A 26,916-nucleotide genomic window follows, 5' to 3' on the forward strand; every position below is an offset into this window, starting at 1 on the left:
AGCCGGAAGGGCCAGCGGCCGGGTGCCATGAGCGGGCGGGGCGGGGTGGGGTGGGGGTGGGGGGCAAGCCAAGCGCTCGCAGAGGCTGGCGTTGGTAACCCAGGACTTCAGCCACCTCCGTTCCACCTCAGTCGGTACTTTCTAATTGATGAACTTCTTTCCAGCTTATCTCTTAACTCAGGCAAAAGAGCCTGCAGGGGAACCGTCCCCTGATGGGAACCAAAATTTTCCCCAACAAGCAAGAGGGACTGCCCTGAGCCAGCAAGACCCCACTCGTGATGGACCCCGGGACAGCCATGTGCTCGACATCACTGGCCACACGCTCATACCCACTGACTTTGTCCCACAGTTTCCTTATATAAACCTGGAAGTATTTTCGTCGTTTGGGAGGGGGTCTTGAGACGCTAGTCTGCTTTCTTCCCGGCGTTGGCCTCACTGAAAGAAATTTCTCATTTTACCACCACTCGGGTTCTCTGCCTTTGGATTTTGTTGGCAGCGAAAGGCTGGACCTGGCCTGTTTGGGATCCCCGGAGCCAGGTGCTTTTGCACCCCTGGACCCTCGCCACGTTAGGGCTTATCCTGCCACACCTTTCTCCAGCCCCCTTGCCCTGTCACCACCTCCAGGGAGCCCATGCCACATTCCCGAGTTGTCCTTTCTCACCACATCCTGACCCTTTTCCATAAAGAAGTAGATTTGTTTAAAATCAGCCTCCTCCTAAATACAGTGGTCAATGGATTACTAGGAAAGAAAGGAAGAAAGAAAGAAAAGAGAAAAAGGCAGAAAGAAATCTACCTTGTCCACCAGCCAGGCCAGGGACCACATCTGCTCTGCTCACTATGTCTGTGCACCCAGCAGCAGGCACTCAGTCTGTGTGTGATCACTGCGTGTGGCAAAGGAATGACGGAATGAATGAACAGAGTTCACAGTCCTTCCAGATTCTGGAGCACTCAGGGGTTTGTCTCCTCGGACTTCCTGGCCCCATCTCTCCTCTCCTCTCATTCCTTAGGAAAATCTGCTCTCTGCACTCAGTTCCCAGGGGGTCAGGAAGCATGGTGGCCGCTTCTCCAGAGGAATTTCAGCCTAGCCTTAACCCTGAGCTCCAGCCTCGCCCCTGTAAAAAGCTGCGTGGCTATGCAGCTGAAAGATCACGGAAAGTGAGGGCAAGTCTGGGGTTGTGCCAGTAAAAGGCTGTGTGACAAGGCACCGATCACCCACCCTCTCTGGTTCTCCGCATCCTCATCTGTAAGTTAGGACTATCCATAGCCTCCTCAGGTATATTATGGGAATTCATGGAGAAAGAATTGCCAGCACAGGACCCTCTGCCTCAAATGAACATCTCTCTAATCGCTCAGAGTCTCTGAAAAAGCAAACGGCCTCTGTGCTTCCTCATTTTGGACCCACTTCAAATGTGGTCCACATGTTCCTGCCTCCTTTTAGCTTTGATCATGGGGACACCATTTGGAAAGCTGGGGTGGGAAGCAGCCCCGTGGGAGCTCTCAGCACAATTGGAACATTGTAAAAAGGGTGAGCTGCTCTCTCCATTGCCCATCCCCCCATCCGGAAAAGCCAAACAAAATCCCAGCCTCCCGATAAATCCCAAACAGCTGTGGATTTCAGGGAGGACACGGGCAGGAAGCGACCCCTTCTGTTCCTTTACCCTTACAAGAGGCAGGCCCATCTCTCTCCCTGTCCTTGGAGAGACCCCAGCACAGGAACAGGCCTGCATCCTGGGGTCCAGTGACAGCGTACAGGCACAAGCAGGTGCCGGGGGGGTCACTTTTGTCAAATTGAATTGGATTTTCGCTCCCTGCAGCCAGGCCTTTACCCCTGTGGGGCAGGGATGCAGACGTGCACATTCCCGTTTTCGACATGTGGAAACAGGTTTACAAAGGAGAAGTGGCTTGCCCGCCGTCCCCTGGCTTCAAACTTGCAACGCTGGTACCCTCCGCCGGTGGGTAGCACCTGCCCCCACTGTTCTCCCTCCAGTCCCCCATCCCCCCGCTTGGGGAGAGGCAGCACCCCCCACTCCCAGTCCGAGTGTTTGTGGTGGAAGAGAACGCTCAACCCAAGGTGAGGCCTGGTGCCACACGCTCACAGTTCCGTCTCCCTGTGAGCTCTGGAGGGAAAACCGAGGCCAGAAGGCACGTGAGAGGCAGCCAGTGAGGGGTAGCCAATGAGAAGAAACCCAGGAGTTTCTGGGAGAGAGTGCAGAAGCTCCTGCGCGTAACCACCCACGGCCAAGGTCTCTCATCCTCTGAGAACGGACCCCAGCAAGGCTGTACCGTGTGACCAACCAGCCACCTCTGATTGGCCCAGAGCGAGCCAATCAGCTCCTCCTCTGGGATTGCGGGGCGGGACGTATCTCTGTCTGCTTATGTTAAATGTGCCCCGGATAGTGGTCTTCTGACCTCGTGTGGCTTCTCCCGCATCTGGCTCTGGCGGTGTTGAGATGCAATGCCCCGGCCTCCTGGGACCTGAAACTTCTCGTGCTAAACCCCTGAAAGTCCCAGCAAACCAAGATGGCCTCGTCACCCGAGCATGGGACACGCCATGTGCTATTTGTCACCACAGATCCCAGATGAGGAGCTCCTCCACCCCACTCCCAGGGGGCCAAGGCCTGGGCGAGGTAGAGGGCTGAATAGCGTCAACTCCAAAATTCAAGTCCACCTGAAACCTCAGAATGGGACCTTATTTGAAAATACGGTCTTTCGTCTTTGCAGAGGAAATTAAATTCAGATGAGGCCATGATGGATCAGGGTGGGCCATGACTCAATGGCTGGCGTCCTTAGAAGACACACAGGGACAGAGTGGCTACCCGAGGCATGGAGCCACAAGCCAAGGCGCGCCTGGAGCCCCCGGAGCTGGGAGAGGCAGGACGGTCCCTCCCCTGCAGCCTCCAGAGGGAGAGCAGCCCTGAAACACCTTGATTTCAGCAGCCCTGACACAGGCTTCGGGGCTCCAGCATTTAGGAGGATAAATTGTTGTTTCAAGCCACCCAGTTTGCGGTGCTTTGAAACGGCAGCCTCAGGAAACTCCCACAGAGGTGGACCCAGAGTTGGCCACTGTTTTGGGTTGAGTTGTGGTCCCCAGAAAGGTATGTTGAAATTCCAACTCCCATACCTGTCCAAGATCAAGGGGTCACAGGGCTATTCCTGCTGAGGGAGAATCTGCCTCAGGCTCTCGCAGCGTCGCTGGGAATCACTGCAACCTTGGTGTTCATTGGCCTGTAGAAGCATCACCCCATATTGGCCCCATCGTCATGGGGCTTCTCCCTGCTTGTGTGTCCCAATGTCCCCTTGTTAGAGACACCTGTCGTATTGGATTAGGGCCACCCTCCTCCAGTGTGGCCTCACCTTAACTTGAAAAATTACTCCTTCAATGACCCTATTTCCAAAGAAGGTCACCTTCTGGGATCCTGGGGGCTAGGACTTCCAACATACAGATGGAGAGGTACTCAACTGAACTCGTAGCAGAGCACAGATCCAAGCACACAGGCACACGGCACGGACCCGCCACGTGGGGTATGCACACGGGCACACGGACCAGCACCCACCATGCTCCACCTGAGTGAGGGCACAGTCAAGGCCCTCCAACCCCAAAACACGGACGACCTGAGACAGGCTCAGTGCCTTCCAAAGCGTCCCAGAGGGACGGAGCCCCGACTGCCTGTACCTCTGACCTCCCTACTGGCTCCTGCCCTCTTGTCTCCCACATAAAGCTTTCACCCCCAGTCTTTATGTTGGGCCCAGACAGGTCACAACACAGTGAATGCAGCGGCGACGGGAGAATAGAGCTGCCCTCTCTGCAAAAATGAAAAGAATACGACTCATCCGTTTTTCTAAAAAATGTTATTTTTTTAATCTTAGAATGTAATGAGCATATTTTTAAATAACATTAACAAATGTTAAACTTTGTCTTAAATTCTGGTTAGTCCTAGTACTTAACTGGGAGAGGCAGGAAGGACCTGTCCCTGGAACTTGCAGAGGGAACACAGCCCCACGGAGACCTTGATCTGGGATGGTCCGGCCCCCAGGATTTGAGAACGCTGAGCCCCCACACTGCCCCATCATCCCCGCCAGGGCCTTTCCGCCTGCCTCGCCTGGATTGCAGGCTCTGCCCTCCAGAAGGTGGGAGGATAGACGCCTGTGGCTTAAGCCCCCAGTTCATGATCTCCTGGAGCAGCCACCCAGGCAAACTGTCCCACTCTCAACGCCACCCCCGTCCTCTGTCCTTACAGGTCACCTGGGGGCCGAGGACACATGCACTCCTTCCTCCGGGCCTGGGCGTCCATCTCCTAGGCCGTCCCCTCCTCCTCCTCCTGTCACCAACACCATCTCCCACCCAGCCCAGGGACACCTGCAGTCAAGGCACATCCACGCAACCCGTGTCCCACGTCCATAGGCGCGTCCCCCCAGCACAGCGCACCCCATCTCTTCATGGTTTCGTTTCCCTAATATCTGTGGGGCGCCTTCCTGCTGCAGCCGAAACATTTATCTTCACAACTCAGGACATAGCCCAGGAAGCATCACAGGGCTGCGGGGATCACTGCAATCTTGGCGTCCCTTGGCCTGTAGAAGCATCACCCCATCTCGGCCCCATCGTCGCGGGGCTTCTCCCTGCTAGTGAGTCCCAACGTCCCCTTTTTAGAAGGACGCCAGTCATTGCTTTAGGGCCCACCCTACTCCAGCGTGACCTCACCCCAACTAACTATACCTGCAACAACCCTCTTCCCAAATAAGGTCCCCTTCTGAGGTCTGAGGGTCAGGACTTCGACATACGGATCTGGGGGGAGGACACGACACAACCCACGCTGCTTGCCTGGGGCTTTGCTTTGTCTGGTTTCTGTCCGCAGGTCTCGTTTCCTTCCTGTGGTGGCAAAGCGTCCTGCGGAACAGGACTCCGCCCTCCCGCCTGTGTCCACGCGGGATGTCCACTCTGCCGACAGGCCGCCACGCTGAGCCCTGGGGAGGCCCCTCCAGGTGGGTTTCCGTGAGACCTTCCTGTTTTTATTCCGGACACTTCCACCATTACTTTCCCTTCATGCCAAGTGACGCTGGTTTCTCATTTTCGGCAAACTCCCTTTTTCAGATTAGAAGTCGAGCAGCAGGGGGGCTCAGTAGGTTACGCGTATCTGACTCTTGGCGATTTCGGCTCAGGTCATGATCCCAGGGTCATGGAATCGGGCGGGGTGCTGAGTGTGGAGGCTGCTTGGGATCCCCCCCCTCCCCCCCCGCCACACTCTCTCTCAAAATTAGAAAGTAATAATTAACAACAAAACCAAAAAAACAGCTAAGCGTATAAAACCAAGTTGATTGAAAAGGAGGACAGGAGGGAAGCACACCGTGGAGGTCGATGGGCAGGGCTGAGGGGGTGCCTGTGCGGGGCAGGGCGCAGGGACGACAGGCCACCGGGGCCGTGCGCCGGGTAGGGCAACGCCGCGCCAGCCACAAACGGCCCCGCAGAGGCTCTGCGATGCAGGCAGGACTACAGTATTTATTTCCAGGATCCTCCCCCGTAACAAAACCCACCGCGACGTAACAAAGGTGCCCAGCGCCGCAGGGGCACGGGCTGTGCAGGGGCGCATCCGCACGTGCGCACGCACGGTCCTCCAGGACGGGCTACCGCCTGGCGAGCCGGCCATCGGGAGGGACTCGGCCCCACGGTTAGTGCAATGCGTGCCTCTCACGGAGGCTGAATCGGGGACTTAGTTAAGGGACCCCCGGGAGACCCAAGGCTTGGGTTTTCCACGCAGGAGGCCTTGACCTTCGGGCACCCAGACCCGGGCGCTTTCTCAGGGACCGCGGCCACCTTTGGACACCACGTGGTGTTCAGCACGAGTAGCCAAAGCAAGCAAGCGTGTGTGGAGAACAAGGCTGGCCGTCCTGGGGCCTCTGGAGAGGCCGGCGACCCGGTGCGGCAGCGTGGGACGGAGAGGGTCCCCGTCCTACCCCGAGGCAGCCAGCTGGGAGGAGAGGGGCAGCACTCGGGGCGCCCGGGAAGCCTGGCCAGCAAGGACGAAGAGGCCACTACTCCTTTGGACCATCTGTTCACAAGGGTGCTGCGGAGATCCCCATGGGACATTCGGCTGCTCCGTCTCAGAAGAAGCTAGAACAATCGGAGGGGAGAAAAGTGGAGTCTTGTTCCGGTTCCTCACTAAGGCACAGGTTTGTCCTGTCTTCTTTCCTTCCGAAAAGCCCTTCTCCTGAGAAACGCCATCCCCCGCTTCCTGCAGCTCGAGCACAGGGCCGTGAGGCCACAGGCTCCGAGCGGCCGGGGGGCAGGCGGTGAGCGTGCGGGCCACCCGCCCTCTGCCGGGTGCCGCTGCTTTCCTCGGCTTGTACGTGGAGGGGAGAGGCCAACGGCCCCCCATCCTCCCCCAGAAGGATTCTGCCCCCGGTTTCGGATCTCGACAGAGGTCTGCTGCAAGTCCCCAGGAGGAGAGCCACTGCGGGCAGGAAGGCTGGAGCCAGGCTGGCCAACGGCCCCAGCACGGAGCGCACGGGGCAGGCGGACAGGGAAGCCCAGCTAACGAGCCCCTGGACGACCCCGGAGGCTGGTCCACAAGAGCCCTCTGGCTGCAGGTGAACAGAGACTTAGAAGGACGAGGACATGGGTGACTCGGCCACACGCCAAGCCCGTCAGGAACCAGGTGAGAAGGCAGAGGGCGAGCGGGCGGACACGGGGCCGTCAGCTCTGCAGGAAGGGCGGGTGGGCGGCCTGCTGCTGCCTTGTCCGTGGGGAGGCCTGTGGTCGGCCCTCTGAGACCTCGACAGGAGGGGGCGTGGGCGTTTCGGTAACCAGACAGGACTCGCAGCCAGGGAGGCGTCCTCCTGCTGGGCAGCAGAGGCTGGACCTCCACGCCTGAAGGTGAGATGAACACGAGTGGGCCCCACGCTCTGGCCGGGGGCGGGGGAGGTGGGCGGCGGGGGCGGGCAGCAGGGCTGGTCGGCCCCTCTAAGGCCACTGGCTGCCAGCAGCCGGGTAGCTGGGCACGGTGGGGTACTCGGGCAGACTATTCCCCGAGAAGTTGTTGTACTGAGCCTCCCGAGACGGCGGGTTCCGCCAGGTGCCCGCATTCCACTCTGTCTGTGCCTTCTGGAAACTTCCACCGGCCCCCCGGTAGATCCTGTGCACCTGCAGGGACAGAAGGTGGGGGTGGGGGGGCAGAGAAGAGAAGCCAAACTGAAGTGCACGTGACCATGAGAGACCTCGTGCTTAATTAAGGCTGTGCTTTTCCTAAGCGGACTATAAAATACCAGAACGATCCTTGTGGAGACTTCAGGAAACGCATGGAAGCTGAGGCCGTCCCTCCCAGCTTCTCTCTGTGGACCGCCCCCCCGGACACCCACCCTCGGGCCCCTTGTGATGCTAACAGCCATCCCTGGGCGTGGCCGGTGGCTTCCAGGCAGAGACCCCCAGAAAGGACTAACTCCCCACAGCCTAGCAGGCCTGTGCTGACAGCTCCACTGCACCTCTGGGAATGCGGGGCAGTACGAGAAACCCTAGAAGTCCTGGAAAAGTCGGTAAGCGAAAACTGGCATCTTAACTCCACGCTCTTGATGCTTAGTGACGCTGAACACTTTCCTCGTTTCTCACTGGGATTTGCCTTTTTTCTTCCACACAACTATTACTAAATATGTTTCTTTTCTTGGAGGCAGTGGGGGGTGTGCGAGACAGAGCCCGCGTGGGCCTGACACCTCCCGCCCCCGAGGCCGGCTCGCGAGGCCGGCCCTCGGCAGCATCTGGACCCGGACTCCGGGGCTCCCGCCACCCTCGCCGGCAGGGGGCTCGTGTCCCGGAGCTGTCTGCGCAGACACAAGGTTTGCGCTGAGGACCTGCTCTCCTCCTGGGGTCTGGGGTCTCCGCCCGAGCCCGGCAGAGGGGCCTGCTGACCGACCCCTGGTGAGAACCTGGGCGCTGGGTCCCTCCATACCCCCTGGAGACCACACCTCACACATGGTCACATGCCGTTTTGGGGGGGGGACACCTGGGAGAGGATTCTGGAAGCTTAGCCTGGTGTCCCCACCCCCACCCCCACCCCACAAGCCTCTGCCCTTACGTCATTTTGCTTCTCGTCCTTTTTCTGTATCAACCTAGGCCTTGGGGAGACTGACATGCCCCGCCCCTGGGGCATCTCTCCGTTTTGGAAGCACAGGCTCTCCTCCCATCCAGGCAGCCTTTCTTTCTGGCCCAAGAGCCCTTTTCAATTTGCATTTGCTTTCTACTCTGTGAGGTTTGCTGCTGGGAAGTGGTGGTGGAACAGCCTGGAGGCTCATTCGCGCATGTTTTCTGCCGGCCCCTCCCTGCCCTCAGACTGTCCACACGGCTGAAGGCATCTGGGGTGCAAACGGTGGGGGGGGGGGGGGGTGGCAGGATCCTTCTGTCCGCCCAGCCAGCTGCACCCGGGAGAAAGCCTACGTAGGCCAGGAGCCCCACTCAGACAGCTAGAGGCGCGGGGCCAAACGCTCACGACACCCCACGCGTGCTGGGGGCGCAGCACTAGAGCCCACACCGCTCCTCTTTCCCACGGGGACTCCACGCATGTCCCCGCGCCCCGGCCTGTGACCACCACCTCCGGGAGGGCTCGAGGCCACCGGCCAGGTGCGGCCGGCTTCCCCAGCACCGATCGGTGCGCGCTCCCGCTGCAGCCTCCGCACACCCGGGGCGGCACCGCCCGCGGGGACTTTCCGGCACAGAGACAGCGCCCCAGCCCCACACGGCCGGCAAGTATCTGAGATGCGGTGGGTGGGTGCAGCGGATCCCCCCGCTCTGTGTTTAGCTTTACTTAACTTTACCTCATGTGCCTTTAACCGTAAATGGCAACAAACGTCCGGTGGCGGCCACATCGGGCAGCGTGGAGTACACCCTGGGACACAAAAGTGCGGGGACACTAGTGGGTGGGCCCCAAAGGCAGTCGCGGTCATCATCAGCCCACACTCTGCGGTTTCCCTAAGCCTGCCTTAGCGGAGATCAGCTCGTCATGGACATCAGGTCACGTCCTGGAACGAGGAGGATACGGGCCCCCAGGGCCCGGGCGATCCGGCGACCGGATGCACGGGAAGACGCTGGAAGTCCCGGGCCCAGAGGACTCACCTTTATGATCGCGATGGCCATCATGGCAGCTGACATGGAGAACATGATGGCTGGAAGCAGCATGACCACGGCGGCCCCGACATTGGTCTGGAAGAACCCAACTGCCGCCAGCCAACCACTGCAAGGGGCAAGAGAGAGCAGCATGGGTGCCAGCACGTCCACCAAACAAGGGCCCGGCATCCTTCATATGTAAACAGCTCCAACAAATCAACAACAACAAAAACGAATGGCAGAGAGATGGGCAATTTGTGCAAGGGCTCGCAGGGGCCAATGCACACATGAAATGATGCTCAAACCCAGCAGTGGGGAATGCGGGCTAGAACGCGGGAACGTGTGGTGTGTGTGAGGGGCCAAGAGGAGCACTGCACCGGTGGGGACGTGTCCCTTTGCGGGAGCAGTGGCAATGGCCTACAAAAAGCCAAGAGCTCGTTTCCTGCACCCCGGCTCTCCTCCTCTGAGAATTCACGCCATGGCAATGACTTACAATGAAAGCCAGGAGTAACCCAAATGTTCACCAGCCGGAAACACAGCCACACGACAGAATGCTGAGGAGACGTTAACAAAACCAGAGCGGAAAAGAAAGTTGAAGATGAGTCAGGACAGCCAGACTCTACGAGACCCGTTCTGTCCATGGCACATGTGCAAAGTGGAAAGAACACCCACGCCCGCCTCTGGGGGGAGAGACAGAAGATAACTAGTGTCGAGACTTTATCATTTTACTGATTTTTTTTTAAAGTAGGCTCCACGCCCAACACAGGGCCTGAACTCACGACCCTGAGATCAAAACCTGAGGTGAGATCAGGAGTCAGACGCTTAACCCACTGAGCCATCCAGGTGCCCCTTGAGATTTCATTTTTCTAAACAGGTAATAAAGACACACGGTTCAAGGTTCAAGGAACCTAAAGGCTAGGAAATTATCACCAGTTCGTTACTATTACTGGAACCATGTGCTTTATTCAGGTCTCGTCACTGTTCCCCTGGCATCCCTGTTCCAGAGCCTGTCGTGTGGCCACATCCACGGAGAGTCCAGCCAGGTCCCCCCCGCACAGGCTCCTGTGGCCACCCCCGCACTGTGGGAGCGTCACACCCAGAGAGGTGGCCGCCCAGCACGCACGTGGTGGAGCCCCACGTCTCCAGGGGCTGCCCGCATTTGCTCGCGCCTTCCAGAACAGCACGAGGACCGCAGCGCTCAGCAGCACGTGGGCTTTCCCGCAAGCATGTTTAGGGACGATGCCACGCTCCCACCGAAAGGGAAGCTGTGTGTCTTCCTCACCCAAGTGTGTGAAGTGGGGGCAGAGGACCCCTGGCCCACAGGCCCATTCTGTGCTGGGTGCCGGGGCCGAGAATGACCCTGGCGGTCGGGACAGGCCTGCTGCCTGTTCCCACTCAGCCTGGGGGAGGTGGAAAAACTACTGGGGGCGCCCGGAGGGCTCGGTCGGCCAAGCGTCCGCCTCTTGGTCTCGGCTCCTAGGGTCGTGATCCCAGGGTCATGAGATCAAAGCCCCATGTGGAGCTCTGGGCGGGGCGTGGAACCTGCTAGAGATCCTCTCTCTCCCTCTGCACCTCCCCAAAATAAAATTAGAAAAATTTTTGAAATAAAAAACTTAAAAAAAAACTAAAAAAAGAAAAGCCACTGGGAGGGGAGACTCAGCTGGGTGTTCAGGCCAAGGGAGAGGTAGGTGGGAGCCCATAGTGGGTGTGAGCACAGCTAGGCAGCTGCAGGGCCAGGCGGGCACCAGGCGCTCCTGGGAGGGGAGAAACGCTGGCTCTGCTGGGGGTGTCACCTTGGGGACGAACATCCTTCCACCAGATCTGGGGCTCTGGAAAGAGGGGCCGGTGGGCGGGGGCCCCAGCCTGAGGATCGTGGTCTCCGGGGAGGGCGAAGGCACCCACGGGCTGAACATAGGACTGGGAGCCTGCCCCAGCCTCCCAGCAACGAGAATAACCTCCTTTATTACCCAGGATGACAGCACTCAGGTTCTAAGGACAGCAGGTGACAAACTGGCCTCCGTCAGGACCAACTGGATGAGCGACGGAACCTGCCGCATGCCATCCTTGTCGGGGAGACACCACGGCATCAGGGCTGGGGAACAGGGAAGATGGAGAGGGCAGGGCTCAGGGAGGAGATGAGGGGGTGCTGGGTGCTCCCCCAGAGAGTCTCAGGAGATCGCGGGGCTGGAACCAGGGAGAGGACAACATGCACGTAAAAGAACAGTGCGGACACAAGACCTGGGGAGTCTGGCAGCTCCCCAGAAGGTCAACTCAGCTGCCGCGTCACCAAGCAACCTGGCAGCCCGGTGCACACCCGAGACACTGAGACCTGTGGCACAGCAGCACTACTAATGGCGATGCCCAGAGACACCCAGAGCCCGTGAGCTGTGGACGGAACTACAGCGTCCACCGCGCACGCGCACAGATGACCGTGTCTACCGCGCATGCGCACGTCCCTCGGCCGCGAGCAGGAGCGAGGCGCCCACGCCCGCCGCCCCACGGGCCGACTCTGAACACACGACACTCAGGGAGGGAACGAGGCATGAGAGACCACATAGGGTGTGAGTCCACTTGTGTGAAAGGTCCAGAAAAGACTCATCCGGGGACACGGAGGGGGCTTGTGGGAGCCGGGGGAGCGGGTGGGGGTGACGGCCAATGGGGGCGAGTTGTTTTTGGGGCAATAGAACATTCTGGCACTAAACAGAGGTGATGGACCACCTGTGAACGTACTGTAAACCACTGAATTGTTCACCTTAAAAGAGTGAATTTCTGAACTGTGACACGTACCTCACCAAAGCCATTATTCTAAAAACTGAACTCTGGGAAACTACAGGACAAGCAAGCCTGTTTCTTCGATGAATCAATCAGAAAAAGACTGGGAAGAGCGAAGACAGAAAACGACTCATGGAGAACGTGCGCGCCTCATCTGGGTCTGACCCGGACGGACGGCTAAAGCAGAATGTAACTCAATGCCACGTGGAATCCTGAGCAGGGGGGCAGCCGTGGGGACGCGGCGGAAATCCAAACGTGGCCCACGTCCGGGCACCGTCACTGCAGCCGCGCACACCTGGGGTCGTACCAAAGGCGTTTCAGACACCCCTGCTGGCGCACGGCCACGCGCTGTCCTGTCTCTGCGCCTTTCTGTAAACCTCCAAATAGCCGGACGTAAAATGCCCTGTTCAAGGGGCGCCTGGGAGGCTCAGTCGGTGAAGCGGGTGAGTCTTGATCTCAGGTTTGTGAGTTCAGGACCCACGGTGGCCATAAAGATTACTTTACAAATAAAATTGGGACACTTGGGTGGCTCAGTCAGTTAAGCGTCCGACTTCGGCCTAGGTCATGATCTCATCGTGGTTTGTGAGTTGGAGCCCCGCGTCGGGCTCTGTGCCGACAGCTCGGAGCCCGGAGCCTGCTTCGGATTCCGTGTCTCCCTCTCTCTCTCCCCCTCCCCTGCTCACGCTCTCTCCCTCTCAAAAATAAACATTAAGAAAAGTTTTTTTAATTAAAAAAATTACTAAATAAAGTTGAACTCATGAACCAAGCCACCCAGGCGCCCACCCAATGTGGGTTTTGAACTCACAACCCCGAGATCAAGGATTGCACGCTCCACGGACTGAGCCAGCCTGTTTAAAAAAGACAGGATCTCAGCGAGCGGACGGCACGAAGGACTTTAGGTTGGTCTGTGAGGCGTGAGGCAGCATCACGGTCTCGTATGTAGGGACACTGCGTAGGATACTTGTACGTCCTGAAACTTCTTCTCCTTTATGAGTTCACGGGGAAGCGTCTGCGGAGGAGATGACCCACGTGTGGAGCGTGAGGGGGGCAACAGACCCGCAGGAAACAGAGCTGGCTGCGCAGCGCGGCCGGCACCCCGAGAGCACCCTCTGAGGACGCGCTGGACCGTCTCCGGGAAGCGCCCAGCGGCTGCTCCGTGTCCCACGCGGAAGGTCACGAGCAGGGACTGGCCCGGGGCCACAGCCGCGGTCCACCCGGCCACCGGGGACCAGGAGGACGGGGAGACCCTGGCCGGGCTTTCAGGGGGAGTGTGGTTTGGTGAAGCGCACCTTCGGTCCCAACCCCCTGCTCCGGGCCCTGAGGAGGCCAAGGGGCCGGCGGGGGGGCCGGGGGTGTGCCAGCACCAGGCAGTCCACCTGTGTGACAGTCAAAGAAGCCAGAGCAGGGCAGGGGGGCGGGGCGCCCCATACACTTGGGTAAATGAAAGGGCCCAGAGGCCCTGCCCCGCTTGTGCTGGCCTCAGGCCTAGCCTTGCGACAGAATGGGAGCGGTGACGAGCTTCAGGAGAGCGGATGGGCCTGCAGCGTCCCCCTCCCCCCGCCTCCCCCTAATTTTCCAGAGCAGCTCTCTGCCCAGGCTCACCAGCTGGTTGGTCACCGTCCCCTGCTCTGTTTGGCCTACACTCAAAGAGGGCAGGGACGCTCCTGAAGTCCCCTTTCTGCAAGCCCACCCCCAAGGAAGGTGCCCACCGTGCCAGCCCAGTGTGGAGAATGGCGTGGGGGTGGCACCGGGCAGAAAAGAACCCGCACGGGCCTGACACCTCCCGCCCCCGAGGCCGGCTCGCGAGGCCAGCCCTCGGCAGCATCTGGACCCGGACTCCGGGGCTCCCACCACCCTCGCCGGCGGGGGGCTCGTGTCCCGGAGCTGTCTGTGCAGACACGAGGTTTGCGCCGAGGACCTGCTCCCCTCCTGGGGTCTGGGGTCTCCGCCCGAGCCCGGCAGACGGGCCTGCTGACCGACCCCCGGTGAGAACCTGGGCGCTGGGTCTCTACGCCCCCTGGAGACCACACCTCCCACACGGCCACATGTTGTTTTGGGGGAATTAAGCGCCTCCTGGGGGACACCCTGGGAGAGGATTCTAGAAGCTTGGCCCGGTGTCCCCGCCCCTGCCCTCCATCCCTTGCCCTGAGTTCAAATTACTTCCCATCCTTTCTCTGTATAAACCGTGGCCTTGGGGACGACAGGCTGCTGAGCCCTGGGTGTCCTCCCGGCACAGTCCGCCCCTGGAGTCCGAAGCCAGCCCCTCACTGGCCCCGTAGACCGACATCTGAGAGGGCATCAGAGACAGCTCATCTGCCCGACAGGTGCAAAGACCCAGAGGAAGGGTGTATCTTGGAAACAGTCCCAGGCGAGAGGGGACTTCGAGCCTCTATAAAGGGGGCAGAAGACACGGGAGGGAGCTGAGGAGCAGGTCCAGGAGGCCACCAGCACCCACCCGGGGCCTCGAGCAACAAGACAGCACACGTTCGACATGCAGTGACCAGGACAGAGCCTTGTGGCTCTTCCAGAGCACAGAGGAAAGAGTGACAGGAGTGAAAGCCAGGAGGATGGCAGCAGGGTGTCCCCAGCTGAGAGCTGGAGACACGGCGAGGGCCACGGCGTGTGACACCCGCCCTCAGGGGACGAGCTCCCGATACCGAGATTTCGACCGAGAGGCCGAGCAAGACACACATGAGCACAGAGGCGCGTGATGTCACGGCACTGACCAAGCAGAGCCACACACACGCAGCTGTGGCTGTCGCCCACAGGACGCTCAGTGCCGCAGACGTGACCTGGGGGTGCCCACATCCTCATCCTGGGACTTGTCCCCTCATGTAGCAGAGGGGACCTTGTCAAGGCCCCCGAGGCGGGGGTGGCCCTGGGTGCCCAGCATCCTCACGAGGTCCCACGAGAGCAAGGCAGAGCCAGGCGACCCGAGGTGCTGGCCATGAGGATGAGGAGAGCCCGTGGGCTGAGGATGCGGCGCCTCCGGGAGCTGGGAAAGGGAGGAGACGGGGCTCACTGGGGCCCCGGGCGGGGGGGATTCCAGCCCTGCCCGCACCTGGCCGTGAGGCCCGTGTCAGATCCTGGAGCCCAGAGCTGTGAGATAAACCTGCTTCCCTCCGAGTCACCACGTTTGCCATGATTTGTTCTGGCAGCCACGAGACCAGGTACGAACCCGTCCAGGCAAACTGAAGGCCGGCCCTCTCTCCGGCTGTGCCCCGAGCCGCTCCTCCCAGGACAGGCCACTGACCGCACTTCCCAGTGGCCCCGGTGGCCCGCGAGCGCGTCCTGGGCAGCACCCGGAGGGCAACAATGCCCAGCCCCACCCCACCCTCCACTGCCCCGTGCGGGTGCTCACGATGGCCGGGGCACCGCTGAGCACACACACGTCACACCCCTGCGCCACAGCCTGGGGGCCCGGCTCACCACGCGCCCCATCCTGAGAGGCCGATCGCCTGGATAACGGTCAGGACGAACTGGGCTCCAAAGATGAAGAAGAACGCCATGAAGTTGAAGGAGCTGTCGGCCCTGCGGAGGGAGAGGTGGGAGAGGACGGCCGTCACTGCGCGCGTGCACGGCCAGTGAGGGGACTGGCTTCCTCCCCGGGTCAGCCCGGGTCTCGGGGACCACCTAGGGGCAAACGCGGCACGCTCCTGAGTCGTGGGGCCCACCGGGGGCGAACATCCACAGGAGCCAAGAGGTGCCAATGACCCAAGTGTTCGCAAATGTATGAGCAGCCAGACACAGGCACACGTGTCCACTGTGCACGCGCACGTCCCTCGGGCCGCGAGCAGGAATGAGGTGCCCACGCCCACTGCCCCGCTGACGGACCCAGACATGACAGGCCACACGGGGTGTGAGTCCACGTGTGTGAAATGTCCAGAACAGGCTCATCCACGGACAGGAAGGGGGCTCGTGGGGGCTGGGGGCTGGGGGAGGAGAGGGGGTGGAACAGGGATGGAATGTTCTGGAACTGGAAAGAGGTGATGGATCCACAACCCCATAAAGATACCGGAAACACTGATACACGAAGCGTCTCCTGACGAAGTTATTAAAAGACAACGGGTCGTGGTTGGCTGTAGCCCGCAGACCGTGGACATAACCTGTCCCCCCCCCAACCAGACAGGAGAAGGGACCCAGGCACCAGGCACAGAGCAGGTGCAGGTCCCGAGAGTGAGAGCGGGAGCCGCACGGACCTGAGCGCACGCGGTCAGGCGTCCTGGCTCGCCCCGCTCCGAGCAGCAGACGCTCCGAGGCCGCCCCGCACCCCCACTCACCGAAAGGCCTTGTACGCAGGCCGGAACCAGCACACGTAGCCGCAGGGGGAGAAGAGCAGTAGCCAGACCAGGGCCAGGCCGAAGTTGGCTCCCGAGCCGCCACCGATCCACCAGGCCAGGCAGGCGATGAGGTTGACCCCCAAGGTGGCACAGTAGACTGGGCGGGGGCAGGGGGGAGAGGCGAGGAGGGTGAGCCTGGGCGGAGGGCTCCGGGCCGGGCCTCTCCCACCCGCCGGGAGAGCAGGGCTGCGGCTCTGCTCAGCGTGGGCACCAGGGGGGCCAGAGCACAGCTCAAGGGACATCACTTTGTGGGAAAAAGGGATTTATCCCAGAACCCTTAGGCTCTCACCGCCCGGGAGGGGGCAAACTGTGGCCCGGAGGTGCCCCATGCCCGCCCCCGCCCCGCCCCGGCCGCTCACACAGCCACAGCTGGTATATCTTCTTCACCAGGAGCTGGTGCTCGATGGGTATCTCATCGGAGAAGTTCTGGTAGAAGCAGGGCTTCAGAGGGATGAACCTGGGCAGCGGCGGGAAATTATTCTCCTTTTCTGCAGAGACAGAAACCACCGCAAAACAAAACCAGGCTAAGGGACCCAGTGACAGACCCACACACGTCCCTGTCCTGGTCCTCAGAACCCATGGACAGGTCACCTCACGTGGCAGAGGGGACCTTGTCAAGGCCCCTGAGGCGGGGGCGACCCTGGGTGCTCTGGGGGCCCGGCGTCCTCACGAGGTCCTCACAAGAGAGAGGCAGAGAGCCGGGCGGACCCCGTGCTGCTCGCGGTGAGGATGAGGAGGGGCCGCAGGCCTAGGATGCGGCGCCTCTGGCAGCCGGAAAAGGGGGACACGGGGCTCCCTGGGGCCCCGGGGGAACCGGCCCTGCCCACGCCCGGGTGTTAGGACTTCAGAGCCCATAATCGTGGTTTAAATCACTACGTTGTGGTGATTCCTCAGAGCAGCCACAGAAGACACGCAGACTCAGTGGCAGAACACAAATGCTGGTGACAGCTGCCTCGAAGGAAGGTTCTGGCATCCTGAACGTATGAGCTTCCTGGGGAAGCTCTAAGAAGTGACCACAAACCGGGAGGTGTCAGCTATAGGGATTTGCTCTCTTCTAGTCCCGGAGCCCAGAAGTCTGAGGTCAAGGTGTCAATGACATCATACCACTGTGTGGCAGGACACGACTCCCAACTACCTCGGGGGGCCAGACCACGAACAGAACAGAGAGGACCCCTGCCCTCGAGGTGCTGCCCTCCTAGCCAGGGGGAGCCCGGCAGTAATTGCAATGGATGGACGACACTGTGGCATATAGGAGATGTCACGTGCAGGCCACCAGGGATGTGTGCTGGGTGCTGGTTAGCTGTGATTTAAGAAGGGGATCAGGGTAGGCCTCACTCGAAAAGGCAGCATTGGAACCAAGACTCCAGCAAGCGAAGAGGAGAGGCCGGTGGTCCTGGCCCATGCAAAGGCCCCGGGGTGAGTGCCAGGTGCTCTAGAGGCAGCGGGAGACCAGGGGCCGGAGGGGAGGACAGGTAGAGGCAGACCATACCATACTGGCCACAGAGAAGCCCCAGGCATCTACCAAGGGACACAGGAAGCCGTGGAGCATGCCGAGCCTGAGCCCGGCGGGGTTCGACCCCACCCCGAGCTTGCTGGCTCTGTGCCTGTGTGATGAGACACGGGGAAGGGCCTCCCCGGCACAGCCTCCGTGCCACGGTCACAGGTCACAACCCTTCGCGGTTCCTGCCCAAGGCCCCAGCAAGGACCTCACCCAGCCCCTGCCCCGCTGCTCTCCCCTCCCCTGACATGTGACCCCTCCCCCCGCTGCCCACAGCAAGGACGGGGTGACGCCTCCAGTGGCCAGGCGGCCAGCACACCCTGTGCCGAGGGGGGAAACAGAAAACCACCAGGCGAATCACACGCCCCTTGAAACCCTGTCTTCTTGGCAGATGAAAAGCCCCAGGGGAACGTTGTGCGCAGATTTGGGACTCGGGGGCCTGAGTTCCAATCCCAGCAGCGGCACCACCAGCTGACCTCAGGCACCTAAGGCCCCAGCCGCCCTACACCTGAGCGCGGGGGCAGATGCCGGGGCAATGTGACCGTGCGTGGAAGGCGTGTCCGTGTGGCGCCTGGCCGTGGCTTCAGGGCCCCACCTCACGTGCCCCACCCCTCCTCCTGAGCGGGAGGGGGGCAGGCAAACCCACGAGGGAGTGAGGGTGTCATCTTACGCACGTAGGGATGAACCCTGATGTACCAACCTCACCCCTACACTGATGTCAACCGCCAAACGGGCCCCAAGGCAGAAGGCCTGGCCGGGCCAGCTACTCCTATGGAGACCGGCCTCTCCCTCTAATCTGGCTCCAGGCTAGGAGGCAGCCCCGACACCCGTCGTGGGAGGAGGGGAGTGAGGTGTGCGCCCCTCCCCACGGTGGGGGGGCATTACAGTCCGTCCAGCCACCAGGGGACGCTTCCCAGAGGAACAGACAAGCTGGATGGGCCTCCGGGCAAGACTTACCAGACATTTCCGCTGTGACAACTGGCGGGGCCGAAGCCTACAGCCACCTGGAGGGGAGACAGCCACAGTCAGGGGGTCCCCAAGGCCACTGGGGGACCCCCACACCAGCTGTGTGCCCAGCAGCACCCACGGGTGGAGTCCTCACCTCCAGGCCACCCCAGGGATGGTCTGGTCCCAGAGGCCAGTCCCCTGCACCACCTCCCTCCAGAGCCCCGTCGGCAGCTGGCAGGAGAGGGGTCAGCCTGTTGCCAGGTCACACACCGGCCAGAGCCAAAATGTTCCTGGGACCCCCCCCCCCAACCTACCCCATGCCCTCCCCACCCCCCAGGCTTTCGCTTTATCCACGACTGGCTCTGAGCACCTCCTCGGGGCCACAAAGACCAACTTGTGAGACACTGAGAACTGGGTTCACGCTCACTGCTACGTGACAGGCAGTCACACAACCTCTCTGGCCTGCAGTTGTCGCCCCTGCAAGCCTTGCAGAGCTGAGGATCGCGTCACGACCCGAGCCAAGCACGTGGCACCCCAGCGGCCCTTCTACATGCAGCCACGTGAGCTGGCGTCACACAGTGGCCCCACGTACCAGGCTGCCACTAACACACACACCCGATGAGAACACGCCGGTCCCCGAGGGCTCTGCGGGTGGGCACCGCCATCTCCAGGAAATGAGCCACAACGCGGCCTTGCCCAGCACCCACCAGGGCCTCACGGCACAGGTGAGCCCGGCGTGGGCAAGGGAACCGTACCTGGAGGCGGGCAGGGGGACGGGAACCCACAGACGTCTTTCTCACGCACAGCCCAGGTGAGAAGGTTCCAGTGACGCGGAGTTTCCAGGGTCCAACCCCCGAGACCCTCCCGCCCACACCACCCATCCGCTGCACCAGTTCGAGGTCAGACCCAGTGCCCCAGCCCCAGGGGCTAGGACGGGCTGGGAGCAAATACCCCGGGCTCCACGGCGGGCTCAGAACGAAGCTGGCCCGGTGATCCAATCACGCACGGCTGCTGAAGGGACACACGTCGCTCCTAGCACTACCTGCTCTGCGGCAGACCCCCGGCTCACCCCCTCTGGCCATCTGTGAAGGTCAGGAGACGGGCTGACGGGAAGGAGCCTTTCGGTGGGGTGAGTCAGGCCGGCAGGCTACACCCTAGCGTAAACACACACTGGCCGGCCACGCCCCTTCCAGACGTAGCACACTGGCAGAGGCCCCACTCCCAGGGCCACGCTCTTGCCCCACTTGGCTCAGAAGCTCCCCTTCCCCTGTACAAACCCCACACCCTGGAGGAAGCGGTCACTCCGACCCAGGTACCCTCGGCCACCACGGCCCCATGCCTCTGTCAACAGACACCGACCTGGTTTGGGGTGTTTATTTTCACATGTAGAGCCGCTCAGTGACACCTGACACACAGGGGACACCGTCCCAGTGGACCCTCGGGCTGGGGGCAAAGGGCAGCTGGAGGAAGGAAGTCCGAGTGCCCAGCTCCCCGGCCCGGGCCGGACCCCTACTAGGCTCAAGCCCAGGGAAGAGCTCGGTTGGGCACAGATGCGTCCCCACACACCGGTGGAGACCGCACAGGGTCTGGCTCCGGGCTGGGGGACGCGAACGTCCCTACAACTGACCGGCAGGATCACGGCCGGGACGAGGAGGGACGCAGGGGCCCGCTGGTGGAGTCTGCCGGGAGGCTGAGATGCCAGGGGAGAGCCCGGCCCGGGGCCCGGGGTCCTGCGGGCGCGGCCGCCTACACGAAGGGGTGGAGCCGGCGGCACTGGGCTTCCAGAACACCACGGAACACCTGGAAGCGGTGGTTGAGGTCCGGCCGGGCGTGGATGCGGAAGCGGGTGCCCAGCGCACCGTCGGGCGACGGCGCCCCGTAGAAGACGCGCTGCACGCGGGAGTGTACCAGGGCCATGGCGCACATGGCACAGGGCTCACGGGTGATGTAGAGATCATAGCCGGTGCACACGTAGGGCAGGCTGTCCCCGCGCGCGTCCCCGTCCTCCTCCAGCTTGCGCACAGAGCCCGCGCGGACGCCCTGGGGGACAACGACGGCCGGGGCGAAGGAGCAGGCAGGGTAGGGGCGGAGGTCGTAGGCGCCGCGCCCCTGGCCCCGGGCCACCAGGTCGATGCACACCATGGTGGCATGCAGCAGGGGGCTGGCCACGCTGCTGCAGTCATGGCCCGTGGCCAGCACGCGGCCCGAGGATGGGTCCACCACCACCGCCCCCACGGCCCTCAGGCCCCTGGCGGCCGCCTGCTGCGCCGCCCACACGGCCCGCTCCATGTGGCCCTGCATCGCCGCCTGCTCCTGCACCGAGAAGAGCCGTCCGGCCAGGGCACGGGCCACGTGCCTGTCCTCGTGGAAGGACGTGGGCCAGTGGGCGCGCGCCTCCTCGAACTGGCCTCTGGTCAGGGGCGGCCGGGCGGGCACGGGCACCAGGAAGGGCTGCCCCAGGCCGCGAGGGTCCACGGCCGGCCGCGGGAGGAGCTCGGCCAGCGATCGTGCACCCGGGGCCGGCCCCGCCAGGCACAGCAGTATCTCCAGTGCGTGCGGGCGGCTGGCATCGCGGCTGGGCCGCACCCTCTTGAGGTGAGGCTGGGCGGGCAGCGGGTGCACGGCCGACACCTCCTTGAGGAGGCGCGAGGTCTGACGCTTGTCGAGGACGGGCGCGGCGTAGGCCAGCACCAGCTCCACGTCCTGGGACTGCTGCTCGGACAGGACCGGGAGGGCTTGCCACGGCGCAGGCGCTGGCTGGGGGCTCGCGGCCTCCTCGTCCCCACGCTGCTCCGCGAGGCCCGGGGCGGGGTCCATCCTGGGCGGGGCTCCGACTGTGGGAGACAGAGATCGGGGCAGAGCATCATCCCTCAGCCGCAGGAGTCCGTCCCAGGTCCCAGCGTGCGGAATCCGAAGTCCGGGAGCTCCGCCCACACGACGCGCACCACCGGCCGGCCGCGCTCGCCCTCAGATGCTACTAACGCTTGGTCTGCAGAGCTTAAGCCATCACTGGCATCCTTTTCTCCCTGTGCGAGGTGCCACGGGTGAACGTGAGCGGTCTCGTGAAGCGTCTTCACGCTGACTACGTGCTCAGGTGCTCACGTTCCGTGTTTCAGGTTAAGCGAGCGCATCCTTACAGTGAATTTCACCTGTTTCTTTGCGCATTTTTTTGGAAACAGAGCTTCTAAAACGCTTAGCGTTTCGTGCGTACCCCGCGTCATAACCCCGTCGGTCAGCACCGCCTCGGGTTATATCGGAGCTAAACCACTGGTCCCGTCGACGAGATTCAAAGGTGCCACCGTGTGCCCAGAACACACCGTCCTCTGGAGTCCTGGGGTGGACCAGCCCCCTGCCCCTTCCCCGTGGACAGGAAAGTGCTGGGATCATCTTACAGCTGTGGGCTTCCACCCTCTCTGATGCGCCTGAGCCGCCCAGAACCCCACTTATTCATCAGTCGGGCCCGCTGGAGGGCACAGGGCACCCTCACCCACCGCGGTCCGTCCTAGGCTCATGATACAAATTTGACAAACGCACAGAATCGGGGGGGCCCGCGGCAGCCACGAGAGGCAGAGCGCGGAGAGGGGCCCCGCGTGCCCTCCCAGTGCTGTGCCCGGCAGGGCCTGCGCGGCACCGACCCTGAATCTGCTCCCGGCACACGCCACGCTCAGGACCCCACGGCCCGCACCGGTCACGAGGCTCCCACTGTCTCCACGGCAAAACACACCGTCTCACCTGTCCTCCAGGAGCACAGCCGCTGAGTAACACAGGCAACAGGGGGCTGTCAGGGGGACGCCGCCGGCGGGGGCGCCAGCTCTGAGGCAGAAGGGGGAAAGCTCGCAGCACAGTCACCGTGTGAGCCAGTGACCGCTCCCCTCCACGCCCAGGCGTGTGCCCACGAGAGCCGAGAACACACGTCCACAAAGAACCCCGCACACGTGTGTTCACGGCAGCCAGACGGCGGATACAGCACAAGCGCCCTTCAATGGATGAACGGACGGATACACGCGTCCACCGCGAAAGGTTCACGTCCCTCGGCCGCGAGCAGGAGTGAGACTCCCACCCCCGCCGCCCCGCGGACGGACCCGGAACACACGACGCTCAGGGAGGGAACCCGACACGAGAGGCCCCACGGGGTGTGAGTCCACGTGTGTGAAACGTCCGGAACGGGCTCGTCCACGGACGGGAAGGGGGCTCGCGGGAGCCAGGGAGGGGATGGAGGAGTGACTGGTGATGGGGACGAGGCTTCGTCTGTGGGGGGCATGGAGATTTCTGTAAGAAGACAGCGAGGAGAGTTTGGCACCCCTGCGGAGGTACTGAAAACCCCAGAGCCGGACGCTTTAAACAGGTGAGCTGCAAAGCGGTAAGGCTGCCAGAGAAAGCGGGGAGGGGGAAGGACACGGGGCAGGCGCGAGGTCAGCAGACTCTGCGCGAGGCCCAACCACTGGTGCGGTCCCCGCCACGTGTCCTCCCAGTGACACAGGAGGGAGCTCCTGGAACTGTCCCCGTTCCACAGGACAAAGACAAGGCTCTGTGGGGTGCCAGGCCTTGCCTGGGGCCACAGGCAGGCAGAGTCACGGTCTGACCAGGCTCTGGCCAGGCGGGCCAGCTCACCGCCTCTGCCTTCGGAGCCCCTGTGTAGGGCAGAGGTCCTGAGCCTCTCCCACAGATAAGAAGGAAGCAGCTTCAGGGCACCTGGTGGCTCAGACGGTTAAGCGTTGACTTCAGCTCAGGTCAAGATCTCACGGTTCGTGAGTTCGAGTCCCATGTGGGGCTCTGCACTGACAGTGTGGAGCCTGCTTGGGATTCTCTCTCTGCCCCCATCCTGCTCTCTCAAACTAAATAACCTTTAATAAAAAAAAATGAAAGAAAAAGAAAGAAGCGGTTTCAGGAAACAGTGACCCGCCTGAACCCCCAACCCCAACGTCCTGGGGGGAGTGCCAGCACGGCTCCAAGCAGTGTCCACGCGCGTGTGTTCTGTATAAACACACCCAGGGATGTGGAGCAGGATGGGGTCGGCTGCTGGACCTGGGCTCCTCCTCTGTCCCCAAAGCCCCAGCTGAGTCCCCAGCTCCAGGCACCTGGCTGCCTCTACGCCCCACACACTCTGCTGGTCTCGCCCAGCTCAGTCCCCACCCTGGCATCTCCAAGGACAGCCGCAGCGGGCTCAGAACCGCCTGTTTTCATTGCTGGTTGCAGCACCTCTGCCTCTGGTGCAGAAGTCCGGGGCCGGGAGCACTAACAGCATCGGCGGCCCCCGGAGGGTGTGCTGGACCAGGGAGACGGGACCCTAACCTCAAGCCCCCTTGGCAGCTTAGGCACCTCCCCACTGGAAGCACGGGTGCTCCGGGACCCCCCGAAGATACAGGGCAGCTGGCTCTGGGAGGGAAACAGAAAATGGCATTTATACACCCAGGAAAGCGTAGGCTCGAGGCCTCATCTTGTCCCTGGGTGACGAAGGCAGGCCGGAACCTGGACTTGGGTGTGTGTCCTGCCCTGTCCTAGAAGTCCACACCCAGCCCAGCTGTTCCCTGCCTGTGAGACCTTGGGCACCTGCCCTAGACCCCACCCTCAGTGCCCCCTCTGAGAAACGGGAACCCATCCCCACCTCCCAAGGCTGAGGAAAGCCACATGAGCTCCACGCTGTCCCAGGGTACAGCTCCCAGGGGGCGCAGTGCCCTGTGGTGGGCAGTCTAGGAAGGCTCCTCGGAGGCGGTGACCCCAGCTGGACCCAGAAGGCAGGTGAGGCAGGGTGGGGAGTCCCTGGCAGAATCTCCGAGGGCTAGTGCCCTGTGGTGGGCAGTCCAGGAGGGCTCCTCGGAGGCGGTGACCCCAGCTGGACCCGGAAGGCAGGGGAAGCAGGGTGGGGAGTCCTGAGCAGAAGGAACAGACGGCCAGAGCCTCACACACGCCCACAGGGCGGTAGCTGCTGGATTCCAATACAGTTTCCAGGGCTTGGCTGCCACCTGCATCCCTAACAAACTCCCCATTGGAGTGGGGCCGCTAAATTCGAATTCTGGACATGCGCAGAATTTGCGAGCGCGGTGGGGTCCCTTGCAAGCTCTGGGGCTTGACGCGAACATGGACATCGCTTGTCGTGTACACGGAATTCTAACCTCGCGGCGCGTTCTGCGCTTCACCTACCCAACCTGGCCACCCTACAAACGGCCCCTCTGTGTGTGACAGTTCGCAAACACTGGGCATAAACCCACTCTCTCAGTATCAGGAAAGTTTTAATGTTTGCCACGTTTACCAACGTTTAAGACGCCAGCAGCTGGCGGGAAGCTAGTGAAAGGGAGGGCCGGAGGCAGAGGGCTGGCCGCGATGACCCCAAGCACGCGCACAGGGGAAGGGGGGAAGGGGGGAAGGGGGGAAGGGGGGAAGGGGGGAAGGGGGGAAGGGGGGAAGGGGAAGGGGAAGGCGATGGGAGGAGAGGGGCAGCTGGCTGTACGGGGCCTCCACCCCCGGCCGCAGGGGCGCGCGCACGCGCAAAAGGTCGACGGGCGCGGGGAGCGGCGGCCCGCGGCCCGGGCGCCCCGCGCGCACGCGCACACGAGCGGATGCCCCCGACTGCCTCCTCCCGCCCCGCGCGGCCGGCGCCCCCACGCCAGCCGAGGCTCTCCTTGACTGCCCCGGCTCGCCGCCCGTGGGAGCCGGGGCCGCGAGAACCGAACCCCCGGGTCCGCGCGCTTACCTGAAGAGCCGCACGCGAGTACTGCGCCTCACAAGTCTTAGCAACCGACCGCTGCCCCGCCTCCGCCTGCGCCGCGCGGCACGACGGGAGCGTAGTTCCAGGGGCGGGGTCGGCGCGGGACTGGGGCGGGGTCCGGACTACAATCCCCACAAGGCTGCGCGCCTGGCCGCCGAGCGCCGCCCTTCTCTCGAGTGCGGGTGAGCGCGGAGTTGAAGGCTCAAGACCTCCTGCGGGCTGCCGGAAAAAGAAAACCTTGGCTGCCGTTTAGGGAGTCAGAGTAGGGGGACTGAGGCAGAGGGGCACACGACCCCCGCTGTGACGCTCCCCCAGCCCAGGTTGCTGCTGCCACGTGGCTCCTAAAAGGGCTGCCCCCAAAGACCCAGATGGATGGGTCAGGTTCCCATAAGGGTCTAGGACTGGGCGATGCTTGGCCTCAGTTTTCCCATCTGTACAGTAGATGAAGGGGACCTCTTGACTCTTTTAGGCAAAACGTCCTAACTTACGAGCAACTCCAGTTATTCATTCTAGTTAAACAGATTTAACCCAGCGGTTCTCAACCAGGGGCAATGCGACATTGGCCAGTGTCTGGGGACATTTGTGGTTGTTACAACTGGGGGTGCGCTTACCATCAAATGGCATCAAAACCGGGAGGCCAGGGATGTCCCTCCACACCCTGCGGTGCACAGGACGCCCGCAACACAAGCAACCCCAAATGTCCACAGAGCAGAGGTTGGACGACCCTGGTTTAACCCCGTTGCTGAGTAAAGAGAAAAATACAGCTCTAAAAGCACCCTGGGCGGGGGAGGGGGAGGGGGGTACTGGAATTCCATTTTCTGGATACTTCCTGAAAGAACCAAGGAACCCCCCCCCCCCCCATCTGTCAGATGTCTATCCACGGAGTGGGTGGCTGCAGGGGAGAACCCTAGCTGCCACCATGTCCCTCAACCCTGCGGGGCCCTGAGAATCAATCCGCAGGTGTTTCTCTTAGTTTGCAAAGCATCGTGATGTCCGCGTTTATTCCTGGTAAAACAACATCCCAGGAAACAATGCTGCTCACAGCTGGTCACTTTCCTTTTTCTCTCACCAATAAAAACTCAGATTAATATGTCCTTTAGTGTTCGGGCTTTTTTTTTTTTTTTTTTTTTTAACGTTTATTCATTTTGGAGAGAGAGACAAACAAGTGTGAGCAGAGAGAGAATGAGACACAGAATCAGAAGCGCGCTCCAGGCGCTGACTGTCGGCACAGAGCCTGACACGGGGCTCTAGAATCTATGAATGGTGAGCTCATGGCCTGAGTTGACGTCAGAAGCTTAACTGACTGAGCCACGCAGGTGCTCCATGTTTTTTGTCACACAGATCTCTCCACCCCTGGAGGTGTCCCTCAGACTAATGTAGAGCCCCTTTTGCTGATTTTTTTTTTTAATTTTCATGCTGTTTGATAGGCATATTAAAAGCAAAGACTAGATTTTCTGCATGTAAAAAATGAAACTCCTCAATGTATTTTTCTGCCTATTTTTTTTATTATTTAAAACAATTTATGGGGCGCCTGGGTGGCTCAGTCGGTTAAGCAACCGACTTCAGC

At 61.6% G+C, this 26,916-nt stretch overlaps 2 protein-coding genes across 4 annotated transcripts; both read right to left on the reverse strand.

Annotated features, from left to right (window-relative positions):
- Positions 1-5,291: 5,291 nt before the first annotated feature.
- SCAMP4 (secretory carrier membrane protein 4) lies at positions 5,292-25,445 on the reverse strand. Of its 2 annotated transcripts, none has more exons than XM_027049493.2 (7): positions 25,335-25,445; positions 18,653-18,699; positions 16,557-16,685; positions 16,138-16,294; positions 15,287-15,388; positions 9,095-9,212; positions 5,292-7,135 (listed from the first exon to the last, which is right to left on the reverse strand). In XM_027049493.2, exons 2-7 carry the CDS (start codon positions 18,657-18,659, stop codon positions 6,956-6,958), a joined length of 693 nt encoding a protein of 230 aa, XP_026905294.1. In that variant the 5' UTR covers positions 18,660-18,699; positions 25,335-25,445; the 3' UTR covers positions 5,292-6,955. The 2 variants fall into 2 exon arrangements, with proteins under 2 accessions (XP_026905294.1, XP_053076165.1); XM_053220190.1 differs by lacking the exon at positions 25,335-25,445 and adding an exon at positions 20,271-20,292.
- On the reverse strand, positions 18,681-25,451 carry ADAT3 (adenosine deaminase tRNA specific 3). 2 transcript variants are annotated; one of them, XM_027049468.2, is made up of 4 exons: positions 25,335-25,411; positions 22,376-22,456; positions 20,271-21,477; positions 18,681-18,699 (listed from the first exon to the last, which is right to left on the reverse strand). In XM_027049468.2, the coding sequence occupies exon 3, from the start codon at positions 21,458-21,460 to the stop codon at positions 20,390-20,392; it is 1,071 nt and encodes a 356-aa protein (XP_026905269.1). In that variant the 5' UTR covers positions 21,461-21,477; positions 22,376-22,456; positions 25,335-25,411; the 3' UTR covers positions 18,681-18,699; positions 20,271-20,389. The 2 variants fall into 2 exon arrangements, with proteins under 2 accessions (XP_026905269.1, XP_026905267.1); XM_027049466.2 differs by lacking the exon at positions 22,376-22,456 and having other exon boundaries at positions 25,335-25,451.
- Between the last annotated feature and the right edge of the window lie 1,465 nt (positions 25,452-26,916).

Source organism: Acinonyx jubatus, chromosome A2, assembly GCF_027475565.1.
Source record: "Acinonyx jubatus isolate Ajub_Pintada_27869175 chromosome A2, VMU_Ajub_asm_v1.0, whole genome shotgun sequence".
NCBI lineage: Eukaryota > Metazoa > Chordata > Mammalia > Carnivora > Felidae > Acinonyx > Acinonyx jubatus.

Excerpts from the sequence above, each read along its gene's own strand:
- ADAT3 (XM_027049466.2), bottom strand. The coding sequence starts at position 21,460 with ATGGACCCCGCCCCGGGCCTCGCGGAGCAGCGTGGGGACGAGGAGGCC.
- SCAMP4 (XM_027049493.2), bottom strand. Across the intron at positions 16,295-16,556 it reads GATATACCAGCTGTGGCTGT|TCTACTGTGCCACCTTGGGG; the intron begins GTGAGCGGCCGG and ends GCCCCCGCCCAG. Across the intron at positions 7,136-9,094 it reads TGGCCATCGCGATCATAAAG|GTGCACAGGATCTACCGGGG; the intron begins GTGAGTCCTCTG and ends CTGTCCCTGCAG.